The 17,211-nt window shown below is 39.7% G+C and overlaps 2 protein-coding genes across 2 annotated transcripts in view; both read right to left on the bottom strand.

Annotated features, from left to right (window-relative positions):
• Positions 1–448: 448 nt before the first annotated feature.
• Positions 449–3,001, bottom strand: foxg1a (forkhead box G1a). The gene has a single exon (XM_072689833.1). It carries the CDS (start codon positions 2,676–2,678, stop codon positions 1,455–1,457), a length of 1,224 nt encoding a protein of 407 aa, XP_072545934.1. The 5' UTR covers positions 2,679–3,001; the 3' UTR covers positions 449–1,454.
• Positions 3,002–7,926: 4,925 nt separating this feature from the next.
• sptbn5 (spectrin, beta, non-erythrocytic 5) overlaps positions 7,927–17,211 on the bottom strand; it is a 47,810-nt gene continuing 38,525 nt past the window's right edge. Inside the window, exons 55-70 of the mRNA XM_072689809.1 lie at positions 16,955–17,151; positions 16,365–16,569; positions 16,076–16,252; positions 15,483–15,638; positions 13,834–14,051; positions 13,561–13,750; positions 13,243–13,419; positions 13,017–13,124; positions 11,895–12,641; positions 11,721–11,786; positions 10,679–10,762; positions 10,403–10,494; positions 9,764–9,877; positions 8,604–8,707; positions 8,421–8,525; positions 7,927–8,261 (exon numbers count right to left, since the gene is read on the bottom strand). Coding sequence (XP_072545910.1) covers positions 8,128–8,261; positions 8,421–8,525; positions 8,604–8,707; positions 9,764–9,877; positions 10,403–10,494; positions 10,679–10,762; positions 11,721–11,786; positions 11,895–12,641; positions 13,017–13,124; positions 13,243–13,419; positions 13,561–13,750; positions 13,834–14,051; positions 15,483–15,638; positions 16,076–16,252; positions 16,365–16,569; positions 16,955–17,151 — 2,874 coding nt within the window. The 3' untranslated portion in view covers positions 7,927–8,127. The remainder of the gene's footprint in view (positions 8,262–8,420; positions 8,526–8,603; positions 8,708–9,763; positions 9,878–10,402; positions 10,495–10,678; positions 10,763–11,720; positions 11,787–11,894; positions 12,642–13,016; positions 13,125–13,242; positions 13,420–13,560; positions 13,751–13,833; positions 14,052–15,482; positions 15,639–16,075; positions 16,253–16,364; positions 16,570–16,954; positions 17,152–17,211) is intronic.

Raw genomic sequence — 17,211 nt, 5'->3', positions numbered from 1 at the left:
CTAACGACTCCATTGTCTACTGGAAAACACGACACGGTGGTGAGTATTACCACTGGGCCTACACACTGAAGAAATGACAAAACGTGAAAGAGTGGCGAAAAAGTACGAGGAAAAAGAGAGTAAATTCAGGCCAAAGAATCTGGGAGAGTTTGGCAGAAATTGGCGAACAGTAAATTTCTGCAGGGATTATGATCTGTAAGTAGCCTATGATAGGAAAACTCGGTTGATGGTAAATTTAAGATTTGTCTCCCCTGATGCTCCATTAAATGACACAAGGCGCATTTTTGGCGGCCAAATTGGAAGATTTTGGTAGACCTCCACCAAATCAGGGCCCGCAAACTGTCGCTTAAATGTCAAAAACACACCAGTAAACAAGAAATGAACTGAACTCGTATTGAAATACAGCTAAATTTTCTGAGGGTCTGCAAAAAAGACAAAATGTTCCTGATCAATGAACGTAAACCTATTCTTTTTATTTTGTTCGGTTAACAGTTTAAGCGACAAACACGGGCATAAGACCACAAAATCACAACCATGGAATTTAAAGACGACATAAACATTCACTCAATATTTTTTATGAGGCATTTACTCAACACGGTTACACTTCGTAAAGTTAACCTATAATTACAACAGGAATTGACATTTCATTAATTACAAAAAAGAAAGAAATGGGACCTGGTGGTGACCACACACAGGATCCTAATTCTGCAAAACACAAGCTAAAAGCATTCAGTCTGTTCCCTTCAAAACCGTCTGTCTGATGGTGAATACTGAAACAAATGTATTTGATACCCATTCTTTGGTCTATAAAGAAACTGTACTTAAAAAGATGGATAAAAGAACGTATTGTGAGTGCATTTACTCCGTTAATTATAATAATAATCTATGAAACTGACAAAATTACAAAGAGCCATGGGTCTGAACGGGTATTCTGCACTTATAGAGCACATTTATTTAAAAAAAAAAAAACGAGAATAGTTTTTGTGTTAATTTGTAAAGTCACACTCCACCAGTGCGCTCATGATACGTGATAATACTGCAAACATGACGACTGGTGGTGGCGATGCGATGGTTTAGATATTTGTTTTACATTTAAAATTAGACAAATCTGCAACCACTATTTAAATACACATTCTAATGTAAAAAGTTTTTTTACTGCCTTTAAAAAAAAAGCACTACTCTTTACCCTCTTTTTAAAATCTTGTCACATTGCACGTTGCTGACAGTGGAAATCATAAAAAAAAAAAACAGTTCCTCGACACTTGACGTTCGTGTACAGAAATAAAGGAGGAGAATTGAAGAATTTAATACAAAATACCTGGAGTTCGGCTGCTTGCATGTTCCTTTCTCTCCCAGTATTTTTTTTTTCCTTTTTCATATATATTTTTATATATATATTACAGTGTGAATGGGTGCAGAATGTTCACTTACAGTCTGTTCCTGTGGATGTTTAGTTAGTGTATAAGGGGGTTTGACGTTGACCCTTGGTTTTGATGTGTGAAGTAGTCAGAGAGTCCTGCGGACAGTCCCGATGAGAAACTGGGTAGGGAAGGCCGTAAAGAGTCACAGGGCAGAGAGGAGGCCGCTTGTGGCGAGGAGGACGAGGCGGCCCTGGAGCTCATGGCCCCACTGGACTGCGAGCTCATGGACGGGTGCGGGACGTGCGGGAAGAAGTAGCCGGTCTGTCCGGCCAACAGGTTCACCGAGCACGGGTTGAGTGAGTACGTCCCGGAGCAGGGCACCGAGAGCCCGCATGGAACAGAGGCCGCCAGGGCGGCCGCCGTGAGGTGGTGCGTGGCGTAGGGCAGCTCCCCGTTTACGAGTCTGTCCACGCTCAGGCCGTTGGAGGCCGGGAACGAGTGGTTGTTGCTCAGACTGTTCTGGGTCAGCATGGTGCTGTAGGACATGGGGTGGCTGGGGTACGCCGATGACGTGCCGTTGTAGCTGAGCGCGCTGCTCGCCCTCGGGTGGTGAAGGGAGAGGAAGGGCGACATGGGCCAGTACAGAGAACCTGCTCGGTCCATAAAAGTGAGGCCGGTAGATGTGAGGCGTGCGCCGCGCTTGAACGCCAGCTTGGCCCGGGATGTGGTGGACCTCCGCCGGAGCTTGCCTGTCGTCCCGCCGATGAACACGTCGTCGCTGGACGGGTCGAGCATCCAGTAGTTGCCCTTGCCCGGGTCGTCGTAGTGCCTGGGCACTTTGACGAAGCATTTGTTGAGGCTCAGGTTGTGGCGGATGGAGTTCTGCCAGCCCTGCTTGTTCTCTCGGTAGTACGGAAAGTTCTTCATGATGAACTCATAGATGCCGTTGAGCGTAAGCCGCTTCTCCGGACTTTGCCGGATGGCCATCATGATGAGTGCGTTGTAGCTGAACGGCGGTTTCTCGTACTTGCCGTTCTTCTTCTCGCCGTCTTTGCCTCCACCTTCGCCCTCTTTTGAGTCCTTCTTCTCTTCCTGCTTCTCCTTGTCGTCCGCGCACGTCGAGTCCGTGTTCTCACTTTTAGCACAGGCGCTCTCCGACTTGGCGTCCTGTGCCCCGGACAGGGACACCTTCTCCTCCTCCTCGGGTCCAGCCCGGTGGTGGTTATCGCTCTGGACGGCTTCGGGCACCAGACTGTTTATACTGAACGACGACTTGGGAATCATTTTCACTTCTTTCCGGTCTCCCATATCCAACATCACACGCAAAAAAAGGTAGAACAGCAACAACCAGCAGCACAGTTGGACCTTCAAAATCTCTTAAACGCCGGCAACTCCTTTCGACAGGGTAAAAGGGGGGAAATCAGCCCAGAAACACCGCGCGCGCACACACATACACACACACACGCACACAAACACGGCCCAACAAACTATTTCATGTTCCTTGAAAAACGCGTCGATAAGAGACAGCTAGCTACAATTAATTACGGAGCCACAGACACTAAAGCTTGAAAAAAACTGAGTTGAACCTTTACCGGCTGCAGCCAACCACGGCCGCAATAAGTATTAAAGCGTCCTCCCTCCTCGTAGCCAATCAGAGGGCGGCTCTTAGCGGTCGCGCTTCAGCGCGCACGCGCGCTCGCAGGAGTTGAGGCGCAGGAGCGCGCGCGCGCCGGCGCTACCACGAGCTCCTACCAAGAAAATAAAGAGCTGGAAACCTACGTTTCCTTCTCTTTTTTGATCATTTTAGCGCGCTGTTTCAACAAACCCGCATCCGCCCTCATATGTGTTTTCATACCGAACCGAGGAGGAGGGGTGGTGGTGGTGGTGGTGGTGGTGTGTGTGTGTGTGTGTGGTTGGGGGGGGGGTAAAAGGGCTTCAGTTTTAGACCCAATCGAACTGAGATGCTACTTCCTGTCACGGACATTATTTACAAAAGCAAAGTGAGCACGTAGGATTTTAATGTCTATCAATGTTCATTCATTCATTCATTCATTCATTCATTCATTTATTTATTTATTTATTTATTTATTTATTTATTTATTTATTGGCTCGGGAACGATTTTTATGGCAGGTTAAATGTTGCGGGAAGTGTATGCCTTCTGACACCCGTTAACATATGTTGTGCTATCTCTCTGTGTGTGTATGTGTGTGTGTGTGTGTGTGTGTGTGTGTGTGTGTGTGTGTGTTAGGGGTAGCATTTAGCTTTAGCCTGTGCAAGCTTTGCAATGGCCTGTGCACTTTTGTAATAAAGGTGTTATTAATAAAACAGATTGTGTAATAACAATACACGATTGAATGACAACGTTTATCAGGACACAGATGTTAGCTAAATTGGCTACAATAAGCCCAAGAGTAATACGTGGAAGAAAAATAATAATGTTGCATACAGGTCGTAACTCATCAACGTGTGTATAAAATGTGATGTATGTCTGTAAAGTATGTGTAAAAGGGAAGAACGTACAGGCTATGAGAGCTTGCAGTCGTTATAACAGGTGAAAAAACTCCAGGAGGCCGGAGTTCAGCACGTTTGTTGTGACCATAAAAATCCCAGTGACTACCTGTGTACATTTACTACTCCAGAAGGGTCTGAGCTCATGTTGACGACCACCCTCATCAGAAAGCTTCTCTTTTCTCGGGGTGTGATTACACTCAGATGGAGTGTGTAGAAGTGAAATGGCAGTGAAGGCGTCTGCTGTCGGCTGTAGTATCATTCTATAATTTCAAATTACAGAGTAAGCGTAGTTTAACGGGTCGTGATTAAGTGAGAGATAATGTTCACTTCATTTCAAGACAAAAACAACCCCCTTAAAATGAAAAAAATAATAATAACGGCCTCACCTCAACCTACACCTAGTACACACCTAACGCGTGCATTAATGCGTGCGTTGTGTTTTCGCTTAAAGTCCGAAACGAAACGCCTGATAGGTGTGTGTGTGTGTGTGTGTGTGTGTGTGTGCGCGTGTGTGTGTGTGTGTTTGAGGCGTTGCAGGGGGCTTCACTACAAGAACAGACACACGTGCAAAACACACACACACAAACTCACATATTCACGCGCGCCAGCAAATTGTCCACACAGACGAAGCGCGCGCACAAACAAACAAACCTCAGCGGAGTCACCGAACTGGAGAGCACTGATATATATGCAAACACACTCCTAGGATCCACACAAACACACAGATTTCTAAACACCAAACGTAGGTTTTCACTGCTGTGCAAATGTGATCCGTAAAAAATAATAATAATGTAAGTAGTAAAAAAAATGCTGCATATTCTTCTATTCTGCTAGAAAGAAAACGAATTTTTCGAAAATTAGAACAATTGCATATTAATTACAAAATAAAAATAACAACACATCTCCATTTCATCATGTTTGTAATATATATATATATATATATATATATATATATATATATATAGACACACACAAAAAAACTTACCTCAAAATGATTCATGTACATAGACTAGAGATATATAGATAGACTGAACTGTGATATACCTTCAAATAGCACATTCCATTAAGACTTATGTGTATGAGCGGTTTAATCATAACACCCCCGAACGACATTTCACACTTTTGCACTGCACGTTTTAAACCTCTCCGTATCGGTGCTCATTTTTCGCCCTTGTATTTTTTTGTGTAACTGAATCCAGGAGCGTGTGTAACATCATCAAAATAGATCAGCACTCACTCAAAATAGACGCAGATCATCTTTCTGTGACCCCTGAGCTTTCTTCAATACATAAATGCGAGACAATCGTGACTTCTTCGCCCACATGTTGCCCCAGAGACAGATTCAGTATAACTAGAAAAAACATCGCTGGAAAACAGGCGCACAATAAAATCATGCTTGGCCTCTTTTTTTTTTTTTAATTGGATTTCCTGAGCAGGCGTGAACGCCTTAAGTTTGCTCGCATTTGAGTCCGTGTGTTAAGCACATCCAGGTAACTGACCGCGTACAAATTTACTTTACTTGCGTGCTCCAACACTATAAACAAGTCAACTTTACTCCCACTGATTTGTGAAAAGGATTTTTGTGTAGGAATATATTCATAATATTTAAATTAAAAATTTAAATTTATATTTATAATTAAAATTGTATATTTATATATTCCCCCGAGTGTTTGTGTTACTGGTTATTTCCACGCTGTGGACGATTTAAGGCTTCTAGTTGAGCTGCCTCTCTATGTAAGCTAATATCCGTGTTATCTTCAGACTGATTACGACTAAATGACCGTGGTATCATTTATTTATTTATTTATTTATTTTTAAATTTGACTGGATTTCCAATACACTTTAAAATATATATTTTTCATGTTTATAGCTGTTGTTGTAGGGCGAACATCGTGACAACGAGATACTTTATTTAATTCTACAGTAAAAAAAAAAATCCTAATAAAATCTATATAATTATTTTAATGTAAGTTCAAGTCTACAAATGTATACCGGTCGTTTAAAAGAGCGATAGGGAGAGAGATAACTCGGGGACGGGGAGGTTTAAGCTGAGCCGAGAAAGGGGCTCTGCTTGTTTTTATTTTAGAGCTGTTTGGTTGAGTCAATGGCATACACGTGAAATGTTCATCACACGCGTTAAAAAAAACACAGATATCGGTGTGGTAAAGCGCAGCAGCCCAAGGAGCTCTCAGGGCGAGACTCAGTTGAACGGGTTTGAGTCTGAGTGCGGTAACAGCTCCTCCTTGTGGACAAAGAGGGGGCCGAGCGTTTAGAGATCACTTTCTACAGGTTCGGGTTTTTAGTCTGATACACCTGCTTTCCCCTGTAAAGCTTTCTAGTGCCCGATGACCGAAGAGGTGGGCAAGATGGGCTAAAGAGCCGAGGAGGGAGGATGTGCAGAACCAGGATACCGGGGAGCTATAGCAATAGTATACGTTATTAACGTAATCTTGGTATTGGTATTGAGTATTGAAGGTCGAATTCGTTAGACTAATTTAAGGTGGAACGTCTCAGGCCTTCGAGTAAATAATTAAAAATAAATGAATAACTAAATAAACAAAAATATTTCAGCCTACTTTCAAGCGGGCGATTCAGTTGCATACATTCAGCATTTTCTTTTCATTTTATGTGTTAGATTGTTTTGTGTGCGTGTGTGTTTTAATCCATTAATTATCACAACAAAAAATATTCACGCTGAAATCTATAGCGGTAAAAGCAGGTTGTGTGCTAGGATAGCTAGCAGCGTGAATACACAACGATTCGATTAAATTCGTTTCGGCATTAAAGTGATACTCATTGAAGGATGTTCAACTAACGCTTAGTCTACTCTGCTGAATTACAAAAATCATCAAAAAATGACTGTTAGATTAGTAACATTTACACCGCCGGATTAGGCGACATGTACCTCACATTTTACATTCACATATTTTTCAGTTACCCCGATGAGTCGTATATTTGGTACCTGCAATTAAAATAATTCAAACACGATTTCTACAATTTCATTCGATACCAATGAAGTCTATTTATCTATATATCGAACTAACGAATTTCTTAAACAAACGTGAGCCAAACGTGAACTAAACACACAGTACGCATTAAATAAACCGTAAGCAGGGGGTAAACACTTAAAACGTAGCAGATGTTTTAAAAAAAACGCATTTGGAGAAATCGTCCAACATCGCCAAAATACAACAATAAGTATTAATAATTTCAAATAATATATAACGGGGGAAATATATAATTTATTTATTATATAGCACTAATAGACACAAAGTCGCCCGTGATAAAACAAATGCCGCTTTTGTAAAAATGTCTCAGTGGTAGCAGCTGACAGTCACATTTCAGAAACTCGGTCCGAAGTCGAAAGGTGCTCAAAGTGGCTTTCTGTGTCAGACCTGCAGAAAACTTCCCAATTAAGAAGGCAAATTGCTCCACACAGAACCAGCTTTAAATATACGATCTCAGTACACATGTTTTGAGTGTCCCTCACGGCTTATAATAGTATAATTAGTAGCGTTGGTATTTTACAGCAGATACAGACAAAGAAATGAGTGCTGATGAGCTTCTGAAAGGCGAAAACTAAGATCATTTAGATGTTGAAGGACAGAGCGTTATCTTTTCCAGTCTGTGGTGCCACCTTGCGGCGCAGTTGTACTATAGCACTCAACACTGCTGGACACTACTGTTGCCAGTGAATCCACCATTCCTTAATCTTTAGAAGATTCTTCAAAAGTACACAGCCTATTCCATGACCTGCACTGAGATCAAATCATATTTACGTAGGGCTAAGAGATTTAAGAGATTGAATTTAATTACTAATAGATGAAAATAGTATCAGTAGTGAAGAGAGGGTGTAACATGCAAAACAAGGGCTATTGTCAACAGAGAAATTTGGAATAAAAGTAAAGTAAAAGACAATAATAAGAAAATAGTGGCAATACTAATAATGATGATAATATTACTAACAACGAGAGAAAAAAGAGTACGCAGACTACATACTTTCACAAAAATTTAATGTGAAAATAAATTTCATAATTAAGACATTTTTCTTCAGTGAGCCACATATTAAGCAAACAGTTTAATGTGTAGTTTTCATTATTTGGTCTGTAGAATTTGCTTGAACACTTAACCAATATAAAATATATGACTAGTGATTTCACACAATAAACAGTATATAAACGTTAAGAAAATATGTGAGGAACAGCAATCACAGAATTTTTGTTGCAAGTAGAAAGTTCTGCCAAGATGCACAAATCACTTTTTGAACAGCTTCTTGAAGACACTCCTGTTTTTGGCCTTCTCCTTGTTTCCACTCTCATGCTGGTTTAGTGGGGGCAGGGGTGGAGGGAAGGAGGGAGGTAGGTTCCTCTGAAGACTTCCTAAAGACCCTGTAAATCAACAAAACAGTACAAGTTAACACCAATCTAATCCTGTTCGCATTTTTTGTTCAGACACCACCAACATTCTCTAATAACAAAGCTTTAATTCCTCTGAATACAGATGAGGGGGCAAGAACACAAGATAAAAATACACACTATTATTCTTACTTGAGTCGCTGCTCTCTCCTCCGTCTGGGTAGCGGTGTATATTGTAGTATGTGTGTGGCGGTTTGGGAGGCGGCCCCCTCTCTGTCTCAGAACTCTCTGTAGAATCTGTAAGTTGGTTCAGAGCCTTTAGTTAGAAACATGCATGCACACACAGATACTCACAGACTGCATTCAGTTCCTCACCCTTTTTTAGCACTGGCTCCTTAATGGAGGCATGTGTGTCCAATGTGTCCACTGACTTTGAGCCCTGCAGCTCTTCTGCCTCTTCCTTTTTATCTGTTGTCAATCTGATGAAAACGAACAAAATTCATGCAAATACATGACCAAAAAAGTATGCAAATACATGACCAAAAAGATGTATAAAGTAGTTTTGATTTGCCTGACAGAGCAGAATGTTTTTTCCACCTATTGTCAATTTAATTTGATCTAGTTAAAGAGGAATTCTGCCTTTTCTCAAAAGTTATCCATAATGAAATAATTGAGATATAAAGTAATTAACGGTACCATTAATAAAAAATAATTAACGGTACCATTATGAGCATTACAAAACCCAGAACCCATATTGTCGCTGTCCATTGAAAAACATGCATCTCCAAAATGCTGGCTTTTCAGGAGAAGGCAAAAATGACTTTTATGACTTTGCAACATAACATAACAGTTTACACTAAGTAATTTAGAGCATTTCTATTGGTCTGCTCATCCAGAACAGTGTACATAGCAGCTACAGGGTGTAAACCATGGAGAAAACTAAAAACAGACAAAAATGGAGATACTTTATCAATACTTTTCTTTGGACAGCAGCAATATGTTGACTGGCTTTAGATAGTAAATGAAATGAAAAATAAAAACATGGTAAAAAGTTAATAATACAGACCTCAACATTTGGTCAAATTGTGCTTTAGTGGCTGAAATGACTATCAATTATCATATTATTTAAACCCAAATATTAATCAGACCCTGACTATATGTATATTTACATTTACATTTACATTTCGGGCATTTAGCAGACGCTCTTATCCAGAGCGACTTACAAAGTGCTTTGCTATTTATCCAAGAAAACATTAGCTAGTTAGAATAGACCAATAATTCAAAGGATACCTCTATATAACACTCAGTTTTGAAGCCATTTCCTGAAATGAGCAAGTAACTAATTAAGTGTGAACACACAATTTGTACATATATACATTTCCATTTCCATTTCCGGCCTCACTGTTCACTCAGCAATTATCCCTATAGTTACCTAGGTATATAAATGTCAGCATGGACACATTAAATATATATGGGCTATATAGACTATATAGAGAATCTGACTGAGAATGGCATGTGCATGTATGTTTGTTTACCCATGCGTTGTTGCTGAGCTTCTCTGACTGGTGCAGCTCTGTAGCTCCTCTACCCACCTCTCCTGTTTCTCTTGGGAAGAGGCGGCGAACAGGTACTGACTACCATCTTTCAGACTAAACATAAGAAAACAATAATAGAGTAATATCTTCAACTCCCTTATTTCCTCAGTTGGTATTCTAGATGCTGAGGCCCACAATACCATCTGAATCTGATGCAGCTTTGCTTGGTTCTGAAGTGAAATGAATTGTGTTTGGCTATTACCATCTCTAATGATAAAAAGACAGCACTTTGCCCCAGTATCTGTCTGTGAATTCTGGGTTATGTATATAATTCCTTAAATATTTGTTTTGTCTTTGTACACTTTTTATTTTTTTGAGTGAAGTTTTCCAAAAGTGACTGATGCATGTTTTATTACAGTGACATGAGAGTGAGAAATGGGCTATGGTGGTTTGGCATTGTCAGGCTACTGATTGCATGGTTGTGGGTTCAATACCCGGACTTGACAAGCTGTTACTGTTGTTACTGGTGTGTATGTGTGTGTTCACTAGGTGGGCAAAAGGCGAAATTCCATCCGTGACTAACACAAATGGTGAATATGGTTGTCTTGTCTTGTCTCGAATAGTCATCAACATACTCACATGAGTTTGAAGGTGTAGTTCTTTCTCCTGTAGTATGGGTTATCTTTACAAATAGCTCCATCCATAGCAATAGGTGGCCATCGGGTGCAGCTCTGTCAAGTATGGAAGGCAGATGATTAATTTCTATTGCTTTCACTGCATTGTTTTTATTTCCAGTCTGAAATCTTGAGTGGCATTCAAACTTTACATTTACTTAGAAATCACCTCTTCTCTTGTTTCCATTACTGTATGTGTAATTGTAGCTCTGTGTGTGTCCAAACATTTTTTGTGCAATACCTCACTGGCAGCATCCTGATCTTTAAACAGATTCAGAGTTTCTTCCTCCAGTACTGCATAAACAGTTTCCCAGTGATCCACACTCTAATACATATTAACATACAAATATCCCACCATGAAATCATATTGTTACTACAACATTACAAAGTCAGTAGTGCTCAGACATTTAGGTACAGTCATCATGGACACGAATGATTGAGTCTTTTTTATGATTTCTTTTAACTGTTTTTGTTTTAGGGACAGAAGGAGTGTTCAGCATACATTATTTATTTATTATTTTATTTACAACAAAATAAGAATGTGGTGCGCAAGACACAAGGGAAAAAATATACAAATAGCAAATATGAGGTTTGAGGTAGTAGTCCTCCTTTCTTATCATTTCTTATACTTTGTGCAAAGTGTCACTGGCAGAAAAAACAACCTTAAAACATGATGCTACCACCACCATGCAACAGTTGGTACAGTGTTCTTGGGGTTAAATGCCTCACCTTTCCTCCGAATGTCTCATCTGACCATAAAACATTCCTGCAGATGGCTTTTCTTGAAGTTTCTTAGGTTGTTCCTGACTGGTTGACCATTTGGGTCTTCTTCCATGCCTTGGCAAAGTTGCTCTTCAGACTTTGTCATTATACTGCGTGTTGGTCATTTAAACTAGTGCTATCAAACAAACTATTCTTATGTGGGATCAGATAAGCTACCAGCTGTAGTCAATAAGGATCATTAAAGTAAATAAACATGCAAAGACATTTTGGAGTTTTCTGTTGGTTTACATATATGTTTGTCCCTGTTTGTATAATTTAACCATGCACTGATTTCAGAAACCCCCCCCCCCCAAAATGAAACCTTCTACATTAAATTCTTGTTTTTTTCTATTAAAGATGTGTGTTATCCACTCATTATGCTCCAAAACATTACATTTTAAAAAAGTCATTAAAAGCCAAATACTGCCATGACATATTCGTCCATGATGAATGTACATAAACGTGTGGCCACAGCACATGATCCCAATTTTACAGCATTCTGTTTTTGATGTCAAGCTTACTTTAATTCCTCCTTGTTTTAGTTTAATCTCCAGGGGTCCCTCCATTTTGATTAGACCTTCTCTGACCTAAAGAGCACAAATCATATTTTGGGGGCAAAAATACCATAAGTGAATACTACTAAACAGAATGGTATGTTTTTGGCAGAAAATAGCTGTTTTTAAGCTTGCTATCACCTTGCTATCTACAGGAGATGGTGCTGGAGTATCCGTGAACGTTTCTTCTGTTGAGGCCTTAGCTTCCTTGGTAAATTTGGGAGATGAGGGAGGAGATGGTGGTGGAGATGGAGGAAGGTCAGTCACTGGGGAAGCAGTGCTGGTATCTTCAGGCTTCCCTAAGGTGACTAAGGAAGGTGGATCAGGAGGTGTTGAAGTTGGAGGTTCCTCAACCTCTTTTTTTGGGCTTGGTGGTCTGACCATCCTCTGGGTGGTCCTTGGATTGGAAATGTCAGGAGAGACATATTTGTAGTCTAGGTCTTTTTCTCCTAAGGGAGTTATGTCATCTTCAAGCATGGAGGTCTGATTGCAGTTTGTGGTAGGCACTGATGTCAGTGATTTTTCTACAAAGTTTTGTCTTTTAGAAAAGTCTGAGGGAGCTCTGAGAGAGGGAATATTTGAGGTCATGGCATCGTTTGTGCTGGTGCTCCTCCTGAATACAGATGCTACCCGAGGAACCCCAGAGGAATGGTCGCTCTTGCCACTGCTGTTTCTCTTCAGGATTGATGACTTTGTGGAAGCACTAGAGGCCAAAGGTGAACTATCGTTCCTGCCACTGCTGTTCCTTCTCAGGATGGGGTTGGCTATGGAAGCTCGTGGGGCAGGAACAGGACGATCTGATGGCTTTCTTTTAAGAGATGTCACACGAACAGGCTTTTTTCTGGAGCCGCTTTGACCTGCATAAGTCTCTTGCATCATCTGCTCTCTCTGAAAGATCACAGGTTATTATCAAACATGTCAGCACTGTTGTCTTCAATTTAATTCAAAGAATGGTTAAACTAAATCGGTCTCATGTTTAGTAAGAATAACTTTGATGCAAGAATGTATTCTTTTAGAGCACTGGAGTTTCATGAAAGCTAGAACAGGACTGTGCTGAGCCATTATTTGACTGCCAGAATGCAGAATGAGTTATGTGTAATGAGTGGGCTTTCTTAAACAGTTCAACTTGAGTTTAACTAAACTAGAAATTGTAAATTTGTCATTCTGCAATAATATTTTTTTAAATAGTAAAAGTATTATATAAACCAAGGTTGGGAATGACAAAAATTACTGTATGAGTTTACTATGCGTGGCTCCTTTTACCTGCATTTTTCTCTTATGTAAGATGTTAAATCGCTCGCTCTGGGCTTGAATCATGGCCTCTAGGTCCTCTTGTTTCTTCATTAGCTCCAGAACATCTGAAACAGAGTCCTGGAAAACCAGACAAAACATTTCAAATGAACTTAACAAACACACTTTTTTATAGCAGTTAAAAAAAAGAAGAACATGGTGCTACTCCTTCAAGGAGTGTCTGTAAAGGCTTGCTCACCCCATAATCTTCTGCACTCAGCGCACTTTCATAGTTATTTAGCCAATGTTCAGCTTGCTCCAGCTCTCTCTGAAGTTGCTGCAGCTCCAGCTCTTCCTGATACATATCTTTCCTCTCAGCCCAGCCCTGCAACACCTGAGCCTCCAGCTCCTGGAGCTCTACCAGACGCTCCTCCAGCTATAAAACAACACCTCATGAGCTTGTTAAAGCAACACCTCATGAGCTTATTTACAGACACTGTTGTGTGGCTTGCTGTTAAAAAAGGGTACAATATACAGCACTAACAGGTAAAAACATTTGACGGTAGCTGCTCCATACCTCTTGACTCATAAAGTTCCCCTCCTGTATTACACGCCTTCCTTTGTTTTTCACCATTTCCGACTTGTCAAGTTGACGGTCAATCTGAGTACGATACTCCTCATGCCTTTTGATTAGCTGTGTCAAGTCTTTGACCTCGCCTCGGAGTCCCTCCCCGGTCACCAGAGACAATGACTCTTTAAGCCACGCCCTGTGGTGACATCAAGAACATCTCACAGATCTGACAGCAAATAACACTGCAAAATATATATGTAAAAAAGGCCAGTGACTTGCATGAGCTCCCTCCAGTTCGTAAGATATCTCTGGACAGTCTCAGCCTGCTGCAGTCTGTGTTTGCGCTGGCTGGCCTTATCTAGAAGGCTGGTCCAGCTGTCTTCCAAGTCCTGCAGTCTCTCGGACAGACTAACCCTAACCTGGGGATAGTGCCTGACCAGAGCCCTGCCTTCTTCCTGTCTGTGCTGCACATCCTCCTCTATTACAGCCAAATCTCTCTGAAAAAGGAAAAACAGAGGGAATTGACCAATCCATATTTTTCTGCACAAACATATTATTTAGTAGCAACTGTTGGCCAAAAGCTTAATAGAATACTTGCAAAACCAAAAAAGAAAAATCCCATTTGTTATCAGTATTCATTTCAAATGATATTTATTTTGCAGTTACACTGTTAGGATATATCTGGTTTATATTATACATATATACACATATATATGGTTTGCCATTGCCCAATTTGCCTAGTAATGATTAGCAACCAGCTTTGTAGCATAGCATTTAAATTAGGAAATTAAACTTTGCAGTAACTCCAAACAAACATTCTATGTCATACAAATCACATATTGGTAGGTCAATAAATGTGTTAATACCGGACACTGACATCCAGGTAATCCATTAAACCAGTATAATGTATGAAGAGTGTTTGTTTATATATACATATATTGGCCTATATGCATGATACTTATGTTACTTTTGTTAAATAACACACACTAACTCATGAATGCCAACCACTCATGAATGGTAACCCTCAGACACTGTTCGTCCTTATTAAAAGATCACCCTTGCTTTATTTCAGATCCAGCATAATACAAACAGACTGAAAAAAGTCCAGGGTTAGCCCCAGATGTCCTTTTCTTTTCTGTAAATATATTTTTCAGCTCTTTATTACCTTTATTACCTTTAGTACTTTCTACTTTTTTTAATTTATCCCCTACCCTATTTATTGTTTAGTGTCATTTTCCTTTAGTTTAAGACTGTGTTCTGTGTTTCTTTGTTACTTGTCATGCGTGTTGCTCTCACCAAGACAAATTCCTTGTATGGGTAACATACTTGGTGAAATAAAGAGATTCTGATTCTGATTCTGATTCTGATTCAGTTCTTGACCTAATATGTACAGAAGAATACCAAGGCACAGAAGAGAGCTCCACAGAGCTAATTTTCTCCAGAATGGTAAAAATTAATGTTAGACTTGACATTGTGAACTGTAATTACTTGCACTTGCTACCTTTTGTGGTTCTTATTTTTAGACAAACATTGTCTCAAAGACAGTTTCAGATTTTACTTCTGCTTGACACTCAGGTGCCTACATTTGTATTGTTGATACGGTCATGATTTATTGAGATATACTGGTTTTGAAATGAGCCATAGCCAGATATTTCCAACTGGTCAATGCTGTTTCCATACTTAAACACCTTGTTGGGGGAGACAGTGACTCAATATCTATCTATTTCACATTATATCACAAACACAAAGTGTGCATATGTTTGAGTGTGCCATTTTGAAAAAAATAATAAGCACTTAATCCTTACTAATTATGTAAAGCTGCTTTGTGACGTCAACAGTTGTAAACAGCGCTATACAAATAAATCTGACTTGACTTGACTTAATAAACAAACAAAAAAAATGAATGAATGACAACAGGTATTTAGTACCTCAAGGCCTTCATGCTGTCGAATAAGAGCCTGGACACTAAGCAGGTCGTGTTCCTGCTCCTCTGAGTCCAGCACCACCTCCTTCTCACTTATCCAGCTCCTCAGCTCATCCAAGTCATGGTCAAACTGATGAACCTCACGAGCTGATTGCAGTTTCTGTAAATCAATGATATAGAACAGCAGAAATGTATTTGATCTTAAATCATTTAAAATAACAGTTAATATAATGAGTAATATATGTACACACACAAACACACACACACACACACACACACACACACACACATATATATATATATATATATATATATATATATATATATATATATATATACACACACATATATATATTTATATTATATATATATATATATATATATATATATATATATATATATATATATATATATATATATATATATATAATATAAAATGCTAATAATGAATTAATAATGAAAACCTGAGCACATTAGATTGCTGGATAATGGATCAAATCAATTTCAAAGAAATCCAAGACTTCATAGATTTTTCATAGATCACAGCAATATTCTCCATTAAACAATAATTTTTCTCCAAATGTCTTGAGCAATTACCTCCGCTCTTGTTTTCACAGCTGTGTTTAAGTCCTCCCATAAATTTATCAGTGCCTTCTCTCTTCGATGAGCTTCTGAGGATTTCACCTCCTGTTTTAGCTTTTGGACTGTAGCAAGTTTGCTCTGACCCAAACTGTTGACCTCACCTTCAAAATCTTCAAATTTCTTCAGCAGGGCCTGAAAGAAAAAACATATAAACTAATCAAAAACACAACTCTGGAATTCATGGCAGACATTTTTTTTTTTACAAACATTTCTTTTTTGAGTACTATATCATTGGAATAATGACCTCCACATCCTCCAGATCTTGTCCACAATCATCTGACTCTGCAAGGGTCTTGCGAGAGAGAATCCAGCCCTGCAGGTCTCTGGTTTCCCTTTCAAACACGTAGAGACTGTATAGGTCCTCCAGTGCGGCACGGCGCTCTGACGACAGCTGCAGCAGAAATGCAAAGCGCTTTCCCATGTCTGAGACACTGTCGCCCACCAGGTGGCTGCAAATGAAAAATTTTGAGTGTATTTTTCAAATATCTTTATTGATTATTCAATATGTATACACAAAACACAGCACAAAATACAAGACAGATAGACATATATTATTGGCCCCCAAGCCATTAGTAAACCAAGCCTAAATACATTCTAAATCTTAAACAAAACTAAAAAGAGAGGAGGGGGTGAGGGGTGGGGGGTGGGGGGGGGGGGTGTAAAACTGAGCTGATTTAATCTAGTGTGTTTAGGAAGTGACACATATGTTAACTTCCAGAATTTAGCAAATTTGATAACTTTTGTCCATTTCCATCAATATAATTGTGTTCAGCAATTTCAACATCAGTGCAAACTGACTATATAGGAGATTTAAAGGTGCCATAATTCATGTACCTATTGGGATGACCAGACTTCTCTAGTTCAGTCCCAATCTTCTGTAATGACTCCACTTTTCCACTGTGGTTTTCTAGCTCTAGGTCTACTGTGTCTAGCTTCCTAAGGAGAGTTCCTGTGGTCTCCTCACTCTTCCCGTAGTCTCTGGATTCAAGCACAGGAATCAGCTCCTCCATCCACAGGTCCAACTCAGAAACCTATCGAAAACAGCAGATATTTTAAACTTAACTTACAACTTAACTTATAAGTTCAAGAGA

Source organism: Salminus brasiliensis, chromosome 10, assembly GCF_030463535.1.
Source record: "Salminus brasiliensis chromosome 10, fSalBra1.hap2, whole genome shotgun sequence".
Lineage (NCBI taxonomy): Eukaryota > Metazoa > Chordata > Actinopteri > Characiformes > Bryconidae > Salminus > Salminus brasiliensis.
The sequence above is the reverse complement of the archived record's forward strand: the minus strand, read 5'-3'. Positions and strand labels throughout refer to the sequence as shown.